Source organism: Engystomops pustulosus, chromosome 1 (assembly GCF_040894005.1).
Source record: "Engystomops pustulosus chromosome 1, aEngPut4.maternal, whole genome shotgun sequence".
NCBI classification, from domain to species: Eukaryota; Metazoa; Chordata; class Amphibia; order Anura; family Leptodactylidae; genus Engystomops; species Engystomops pustulosus.
In genome coordinates, this window is record NC_092411.1 from 30,844,005 (window position 1) to 30,853,800 (window position 9,796).

A 9,796-nucleotide genomic window follows, 5' to 3' on the forward strand; every position below is an offset into this window, starting at 1 on the left:
GCACAAAATTTTCCGCAATGAGTGTCAGGAGAATTGGGAGTAACCAGTATAATTAGGATAAGCTGGCAGTGTTCCTGTATTATTATATTCCTTCCATTTTTCTTTGAGTATTTTTTTTTTCTTTTCCCCCTGAAATGTTGTCTAGTTAAGTGCTTGCTCCTGCTGCTTTCTCTGGTCAGCCATGCTTCAGGGCCATTCCCTTTATCAGGGATTTTTCCACTGATTCTCAGGATGTGACTGGAATAAGTAATTTCTCATGGAGCTGGATGCTGATTGAAGACGTTTTCTCTCTGTTCCTCCATCTGCAGGTGATGTTAGGAGACTGGAAACAGTGTTAGAATCCATCCAGAAGAACATTCACTCCTCATCGCACATATTTAAACTCGCACAAGATGCATTCAAAATCGCAACGTTAATGGACAGCTTGCCGGATATAACGCTGCTCAAAGTGTCATTGGAGCTGGGCCTTCAGGTTGGTAAAATGTACATTTTTACAAATAGCGTATTTTCCACTTAGGATAGCGTTTCCAAGCCAAATAGTAATCCACAAGGTGCAGATTAGCGCGTAAATTCCAGCCGGTGGCTTCGCTGGATCTGACTAACAGAGGTACCGGTGACGTCACCCTAGGTACGGTCCATCTGGTGAATCCATAGAATTGAGTTCATCCTTTGTTGGACTGAATTCACCCATTGCAGATGCAGATGTTTTTGCTTTACCCATCACAATCCTCTAGACCAACTTTAGAGCTTTTCTAAAACGGACAGCCTACCCTACATTTTGCACTTTCTATTTTTGAGGCTTCTATGTTGTCATTTCTCCCTGCTAAGCACTAGCTTAGCTGCAGGATGTGAGAACCCAACAAAAGGCTCTTGCTACTTTGTAAAATTTGTGCGACAAGGTCACGTTAAAGTCGTGCAGCTATTTTAAGGTGTGACTTTTTTTTTTTTACGCCCGATGTGATGTGGATGTGCCCCACCAATTTGCCCTTAAGGAAAACTATAGAGCAAGTCTGATGTGGATATGCACATCTCTACCGGCCATTTCACATGGCCGTGGTCAGTCCTTGAATCATGGACATTGCTATGACCCGAGTGCCAGAGATGAGACTGATTGCATCATGTATCACTGCTAGAGATGAGTGGACCCAAACTTTAAGTTCAGTTATGTCGCACTCGACCCGGACACTTTGGTAGATTTGTGGCCGTGCTGCCAATCCTGCAAATTGAAGACTCCTAGTTACTAGCCATGGCTGTGACTGACCAATCACTGGTATAGCTAGTAACTTTGGGTGTCTTTATGTCCGGTTCCTCTCATCTCTAATTGCTACAGTGTTCAGAGTTATGTCCAAGAACGACCACATTGGCGTGTACAGGAGTACTGCACTGTGGGGGCCAGTAAGCCTCCATGATGGGACGTCTCCAGCTATAGGTGTACTGTTAGTGTTGGTACAAAGCCAAATGTTCATTTTCCACATTGCGCAGCATCTTGTGCTCTGCACCTGAGCAGCCGGGTGATGTATAGGTTAAGCTGAATATTGATTCCACATAATGGTTATCTATGGGCCCTCTAATAGCCTTGCCAAACAGCGTGTAAAATCAATCTCTGTATTCCCGGGTGGTGAACGGCAAACATTCAAAATAGGCATTTTGTATAAACTGCAAGGCAAAAAAAAAGCACATTTCCCCCGATGCCTCCGGTGTGTACAGACAGAGCGGTGCATCAGCTTTTTAACGGAGCTGAGAAAAAGAGAATGGGACCGGTCAAATCCCTGGGTTGATCATTTGTGGGAAGAAGCGGCGTATCGTCGCGTGGGTCATTGTGGTGATTAGGGTAATTTTCAGCTTGCCTAGGAAATATGTCGCTGTAATTGAGTCTGGGGCTGGGTGTCGCTACCTTCCATTGTTGATATGCTAATTGCTTCGTTACCAGTGGAGTAATGGGCTTTATTGAGGATTATTGTAGGTTGTAGTACGGCATGCCCCTTACAAAAGACCCTTCCCAAGGTCATTCTTAAAGGGGTATTCCTTTTTAACATAAAAACAATAACTATTGTTGCAAACTTATACAATTTTCCAGTATATTTTCTGTATCAATTCCTTACAATTTTTTGGATCTCTGCTTGCTGTCATTATATAAAAACCTTCTATGTTTACGTCCAGTGGACAGAATTCTGACCATGGTGCACGGCTCATTAGATCATAGACAGTAATCAGAGCTGTGGGTTATAATAAGCCGTGCACCTGTGTGACCATGGTCAGATTTCTATCCACTAGTAGTAAGCATAGAAGCTTTCCATAGAATGACAGCAAGCAGAGATCTAGAAAACTGTAAGGAATTGATACAGAAAGTATATGGGAAAATTGTATAACTTTTTATCATAAAATTACATTAATTTGTTATGGGAATACCCCTTTAAAAACAATATGTCCATCCGTCTCCTTTGTCGCCAAATTCTGTGATGGTGCCTCTGTAGGAAGATATGCAAATGTATTGTCTTGTATACATGTTCTTTTAGTAATTCTTCAAACTCGTCCTTTTTAGGTAATGCGTATGACCTTATCCACTTTAAACTGGCGGCGGCGGGAAATGGTCCGATGGCTGGTAACCTGTGCAACTGAAGTAGGTAGGTATCGGTGCACGGCTCAGATGGGTTTGTGTATGACAGGGTCATTTCTTAAGGTAACTTCATGGGTAAAAATCATTCTTCGTAATGATTAAATCATAATCTTCACCCAATAGAAATATATTGCTCTTTTACATCTGTAGATATGAACTTTCTATGGGGGAGGAATTAAAGACCCGGTTGGGTTTTATCACAAAAAACCCATATCCTCCTCCAAGGTACTCCGTTGACTACTTTGGAACTTCTGCATACTATCCCGGAAGTTCTAGTCGTTAAAGTGGGAACGTTCCACTATTTGTCCTATTTCCCACTTGTTCTTAAAGGACACCTGTCATTAGGTCTGTGTCACTTGTCCTGTCACTACTACCTGTTGGAGCAGCTCACAAGGATCCCATCCCAGCCTTTATCTAGTTATTTCACACATTATTCATTGTAAAATCATCTATTCTTTATCATGTAAATGAGGCTGGTCACATGGTCAGAGGCAGTGATGTCACTCCTGTTACCCCTCCCCTCTCCTCCCCCTGCTCATGTCTGTGTGTAATGTATAGTAAAGCATGGCTAGTGTGTGTGCTGCATCTGCTGACATGCTGCATCCTCCTAATATAGAGGTGAGAGACACAGACATCAGCTACACATGAATCTGACATGTTCTGCTATAACATGGCTGCCTGGAGCTGCTGTATCTCTCCTAAACACACACACATGCACACACAGGCTGCAGGGGGCGTGGCCACCAGCACCAGGAAGCACATCATTATACCTCACATCATTATACAGGCTGTCAGTCATGTACTGGGGGTGTGGCTGTGCCTCCCACTCATGAATAGAGTGGACAGCTTGAATATGCTAATGCTTCATTGGACATTTCACAGGTCATTTGCATACAGCTTTAGGACCTCATTGCTTAGGTTTACAGGCATGTAGAGGGACAATAAAGGGATAGAGGCAATGCTCTCTAATGGCAGTTTATGAAAATATATTTAGTTTAGGGGGGTTATTTTGCATGACGGGTTCTCTTTAAGCAATCCTGATACCTATCCCCTATGTTATGTATATCCCCTATGTTATGTATGAGTGTTGCATATCTTTCATTAGACCCTTTAACTGAAGGTGTAAACGGTTGGTTCAAAAATTCTTACCTTTGTACCATGAATAAGTTTTTGGGAGGGGTGCGGTCCTTAGATCCCACCAATCACTAGGGAAGGAATTGTTCCTTGTGCGTATCCGCTCTCCGTGGCAGAATATTTTTATTAAATCAGTAAAAAACATGCGTTCCATGGCTTCTGTGGTGATTCCTTGTTCTATCCTAGTAAGGTTTAGATGGCGGAGAAGCAGCTGATTGGTTCAGAACTCTTAGATACAGGTGTGAACACTTTTGTTAATGCCTTCCTTCTGCTTCTATGCAGGTGTTTATGCACTCGACAGCATCATGCAGAGCTGGTTCACTCTCTTCACACCGACCGAGGCCACTAGCATCGTTGCTACGACGGTGATGTCCAACAGCACCATTGTCCGTTTGCATCTGGACTGCCATCAACAGGAAAAGCTTGCCGGCAGTGCTAGGACGCTTGCGCTCCAGTGTGCTATGAAGGACCCTCAAAACTGTGCCCTGTCAGCACTTACTTTATGTGAAAAGGATCACATAGCTTTCGAGACTGCTTACCAAATTGTCCTGGATGCTGCTGCGACCGGCATGAGCTACACACAGCTTTTTACGATAGCGCGGTACATGGAGCACCGTGGTTACCCCATGCGGGCGTACAAACTGGCCACCTTGGCCATGACGCATCTGAACCTGAGTTACAACCAGGATACACACCCTGCCATTAATGACGTTTTGTGGGCTTGTGCGCTCAGCCACTCGCTTGGGAAAAACGAGCTAGCGGCGATAATACCTCTTGTGGTCACAAGTGTCAAATGCGCGACAGTACTTTCGGACATTTTGCGCAGGTGCACTTTGACCACCCCTGGGATGGTGGGACTTCATGGACGGAGGAACTCTGGCAAACTTATGTCACTGGACAAATCCCCTTTGAGACAGCTCTTGGATGCCACAATCGGGGCCTACATCAACACGACACATTCGCGGCTCACACACATCAGTCCTCGACACTACAGCGAATTTATAGAGTTTCTTAGCAAGGCCCGAGAGACCTTCTTAATGGCTCACGACGGACACATTCAGTTTACACAGTTCATCGACAACCTAAAACAAATCTACAAAGGAAAAAAGAAACTGATGATGCTGGTGCGTGAGCGCTTTGGTTGACCATGTGTGAACGGGGTGGGAGGGGCGGGTGGGGGGTGGGGGAGAAGGTTTGTTTTTACTTGAGCCTGCCTTTTTATCCTTTTTAACTTAAGAAAAAAAAATTGTCAAAACAACACAAAAAAAAAAGAGCCACACCGGTATTATGTGTATAGTTAAATTGAGTTTGCAAAGGAAAAAAAAAAAAAACGAAATTGTCATGTTGTGAAAGTTTGTGTTTTTTTATATATATTTTTTTTTTCCTTTTTTATTTTTAAAGTTTTTTTTTATTTTTTTAATTATCTGTGTGTGTATGAGAGAGGTTTAAGGTTTGGTTTACACTGAGTATATGTTGTCAAGTGGCAAAAGCCCACATAGCTCCTCCTGTTTCTGTATTCGTTCACAGCCTCAAAGAGAAGAAGAAGAGAAAAAAAAAAACGCAAATGGCTTTAAAAAAAGAGACGGAAAACCTTGAAAAAATACCAAACGTTTAAAAAGAATAAAAAATCCTTAAACCCCTTCATCCCCGCGACAAGTACCTCGAATGGATCCAGCTTTACTCCTCCGTATATCATTCGTACATTTCCGCATACAGAACCCGTCCCCCCGTCCCAAAAAAAAACATTACCAGTAGATAAAAAAAAAACAATTTAAGGCTGACTTTATGTGGCTTTGCAGTTCATCTAATATAAAAAAGCATGGCACCACAAGCATGTGGAAACTTAGCGACTGTCAACATACATTCTCAGGGATTATCAAGAAAAAAAGAATGAGAGCATTTATTGTACTGTATATATATATAATAGTATATGTCTGAATATTGAAAACAAAGTATAACATTAACTAATTTATAAAGAATATTCTATGTAATGCAAAATACTTGAAGCTGCAGTAGCTTGGTTATAAAACAGACTAAACACGGGAGGAAAAAAAAAAAACATATCCAAGTGAGACATGAGCCTCGCTTCAGTGTTGGCTTTGGTGGTGATCATTACATGCTGGGCATCTATGCAGAGCCACCTTGATTCACTGCATGGCTGGGCTGATACTGGTTGGAAAATACATATTTTTTTTTTTTTTTTTAAGTTGTCTTTTGTTTTTTCATTTTATAAATTCGTAGGAATCTTTTTACTTTTTTTTTTTTTTCTTTTTTTTTTTTTTTTTTATATATATAAACTCGGGCCTACCTGGCTACAGATAAAGAAACGTCCTCTATAGCCAGAGCCGCAAGCCTTAGCATTTAATAAGATGCCACAAAGAAAGGGGTTTCGGGGGCCGCAGAGAGATCTTCCAAGAGACACTTCAACACAACACAAAATGCATCCAAAAAAAAATACATGTTCATCCATGACGCCTTGGCAGCGAGCTAACAATGAGCTAACCTGTTGTGCACAATTATTCTATATATAAATATATGTCTGCATATAGGTATTTTTGACTTTGTGCAGGACAGAAAGTTGCGTTAGGTGTGACTGTTCAAACTTGTTCAATTTTTTTTTAAATTTTTCGTTAATTTTTTTATTTTTTTTGCCTCTAGATTTATTCAAACAAACAAACAAAAAACAGCCTTCTATCTTGCCTTGTCTTAATGCTTTAAAATAACCAAACTGGAGATCTAACTTACCAAACTGTTCATTATAATTAAATACCAACTTATCGGTTTCCAATATCGTGTCTTTAAAAAAAAATTTTATTTTTTATTTTTTTTTTAGCTTGAATGGTTCTGTATTCCTTGTGTTTTTTCTAAAGCCGTTTTTTTTCTTTTTTTTTTGGTGCAAAAGTTGTCTAGTGTCTCTCGTTCCCTTCATTAGAGAACATGCTTTAGGTATGTTTGTAAGTATTTTTTGTTTAGAAGAAGAAGAAAAAAAAAAAGAGAACTTTCATGCTCTTTCATTTTATTTATTATACTAGGTAAAAAGGTTGTACTTCATCACCCCATGTAAACATGCTCATGAAGTTGAAAGTAATTAAGATTTGATACACTGATATCAATTTATTTATGTAACTAAAATCACTGTTTTATAAACTTGTTAATGATCAACAATTTTTTTTGTTTTGATTAAAATTAGTTTTTTGAAAGTTGATTCTGTTTCCTTTTTGGTTACCTGGGACTGTCACATACAGAAGTTTTCTCCGTTACCAGATGCCGGCAGTGCTTTATATTATTGGGTTGCGCTATGCATGTAAGATCAATAAATTTGGCAGAGGAAGAGGGTAAAATATTTTGCTGCATATAAAAGTATACAGATCTCAACAAACATGGGGTTGGGGAATTCTTAAAGGGGTTGTCCATTATAAAAGTTAAGCGGCTGGGGATGCTTAAAGATAAAAAAAAAAAAAAAAAAAACTTTATTCACCTGTTCTGGCGCTCCCAATGTCCCACACTGCGATCCAGGTGCATGAAGCTGGGATATGGTGATGGGTGGGCCTGCTGGGCTGCCCAGAAGTTTTCGGAGTGTTTCCCAAGTCACTGGGAGCACCAGGGCAGGAGAGAAGGGTTTTTTAAAATTATTTTTTAAGCCCTCCCCAGCCCGGCTTCTACTTTTTTTTTTTTTTTTTTTTTTTTTTTTTTTTATTATTATTTTTTATATTTTGACAACCCCTTTCAGAAATCCACCAAATCCCAAGAGTAAAGCCTGGAATGATAATGCACAAATTTTAAGATCCTGATTTTCTAAAATCAAAAACCAAAATAAAAAAGCCGTTCCTTGAGTATTTTTTACAATATTTAAGGTAACAATGCAGTTTTGATGCATTACTAAAAAAAAAACTTGAATGAGAATACACATGGTAAATTGTGCCAAAAATCTGTATTCTACAGTATTGATTGTGGCTGAGATTTTGCAAATCTTCATGGTCAGTTTTTGGTCTGAATAAGTTTATTTTCATTCAAACTTTAATGTTAGTGTTTTATATCAAGGCAGCGCAGAAGTAATGAAGGATGCACAAGGCATTTGTGATCGCACAGTAATGGAGATGTTGGGGTTAGACTTAAATCTACTGTTAAACTTTTTACTACACTTTTTTTTCTTGTTTCATTTAAATTGAAAATCTAGAATGTTTTTTGAAGTTTAATCATGAATTAATTGAAGATGGATTAGTTTTTAGTATCCTATAAAGAACTATTAACTGACACCCTTTTAGCTAAAAGGGTGTCAGTTAATAGTTTTTACTATCCTATAAAGAACTAATCGAAAAGTTGTTTCCCTAAAATCCCCATAAAATCAACTTTATAGCCTTGCATATAGACAAGTCTAGTCTGAATCAGATGGGGATTCCTGCAGCTCCTCACCATGCCTTCTCTGCATCAGCAAGTAATGCCATGTGATCAAGAGTGTACCCCATGCATATATCTAATCACTGCATGCCTCCATAGACTTCTGCTTAAAATCCTCCATGGAGTTATGCTCAGATTTCATGTGATCAGATAAATGCATGGTGTACAGTTTGCTAATATAAGGAAGCTGAAGGACCTTATATGTCACCCTGGTCACATGACATTACTCAGCTGATGTTGAGCAGGCATGGGGAGGAGCTACTGGATTCTGCCCGAGAAGGCCACACCCAATCTGACACTTTAGAGGTGGCTGTATGCAAGGCAAGGTTATAAAGTTGATTTTATGGGGTTGTGAGGGACACTCTTTTTAGCTAAAAGTAGGTTGTCTTAGTTAAAAAGGCTCAACGGTAACCTGTCACTAACTGTATTTGTGAAGTATGTGGTGACAGGAGTCATGCTCCTTCCTTAAGGCCCTGCACAAGGTATAATTCAATGAATCATGTGTGGAGTGTTTAGTCAAGGTTCTTGTAGGGTAAGTATTTTTACGATGGGTGGTGAATTTTCTCCACTTTACCATCCAACAGCCTGACCATTACTATGATATCAGCTATGAGTATTAAAACTGGCATTTGAATTGGTTGAAAATCTCCCGACAACCAGAATAAAAAATAAAAATGTGATTTTACTGGAAAAGTGCACTTTTTTATTTTAAAGGAAGCTTTATTATAAAGCCAAGGAATTTTCTATCCCATGTTCCACCCATTAGATGGAACTGGGCCACGGTTCTTTTGGATTGCTAGGGGTTTGTGATCAGAGGAAGTTTTAGCAGATGCAACCCCGCCGTTCAGCTTATCCACATGGGCTCTTAATAGGATATAACATGCAAACTTGGTACAACCCCTTTAAGGTGCCCATATACAACGCCATACTGGTTGTATTTGCTACTCCCATTTAGAAACATAGTTGCTCCTAGGTCTGTACATGTGTTCTGATGGATGCATCCCAAACGATCATCACCACCTTCCCAAGTAATATTTTTCAGACTTCAGTTAAATCTTGGAATCTGTATTCGTTTAATAAAGACGACAAAAACTTTCCAAGTTTGCTTTTCATAAACTTCTACCGGCAAAACTATTGTGTCTTTAACTGTTCTAATTTTGTAGTTGATCGGAATAATGTAGGTCATTTCATCCTTTGCTTCCCAGGCTCAAGGCGCAGCTCCAAAATCTTCAAACACAAACTGCCTGAGACGACGCGAATATTCTGCACAAATTAGAAAGATCCACATAATCCTCGTCGGCTGTGCCACTTTGTACACGGAGTACGTGGAATACTGCCGTAGGGGTCATGGACCAACTGTGCATAGTAAGAAACCTAAAGGGGTTGTGTGCAATAAAGAAAAGGCAGATAAACATTGCAGTCTCACCTACCAAGTAGAGTGCCATGCACTAGTGGCCGGGCTGGGTATTGCATCTCATTCCTATTCCTTTGAATCAAGCTCAACTGATGAATGGAAGCGGAAATGTTGAGACTGTAACCAATGCTGTGTGTCGTACCCCACTGATCCGTAATAAATTCTTTGATTCGCATAATAATAGGTCTACCAACTTCTAAACCCCTTCATGAATGTGGTTAGGGCTATAATGA

The 9,796-nt window shown here is 40.0% G+C and overlaps 1 protein-coding gene across 2 annotated transcripts in view; it reads left to right on the forward strand.

The window, feature by feature from the left end:
- The window catches only part of ZSWIM6 (zinc finger SWIM-type containing 6), a 71,890-nt gene extending 64,939 nt beyond the window's left edge, over positions 1-6,951 (forward strand). For both annotated transcript variants that reach the window (XM_072136960.1, XM_072136952.1), the window contains exons 12-14: positions 309-472; positions 2,543-2,624; positions 4,034-6,951. In XM_072136960.1, the coding sequence (XP_071993061.1) occupies positions 309-472; positions 2,543-2,624; positions 4,034-4,896 (1,109 nt within the window). In that variant the 3' untranslated portion in view covers positions 4,897-6,951. The remainder of the gene's footprint in view (positions 1-308; positions 473-2,542; positions 2,625-4,033) is intronic.
- Positions 6,952-9,796: the final 2,845 nt, after the last annotated feature.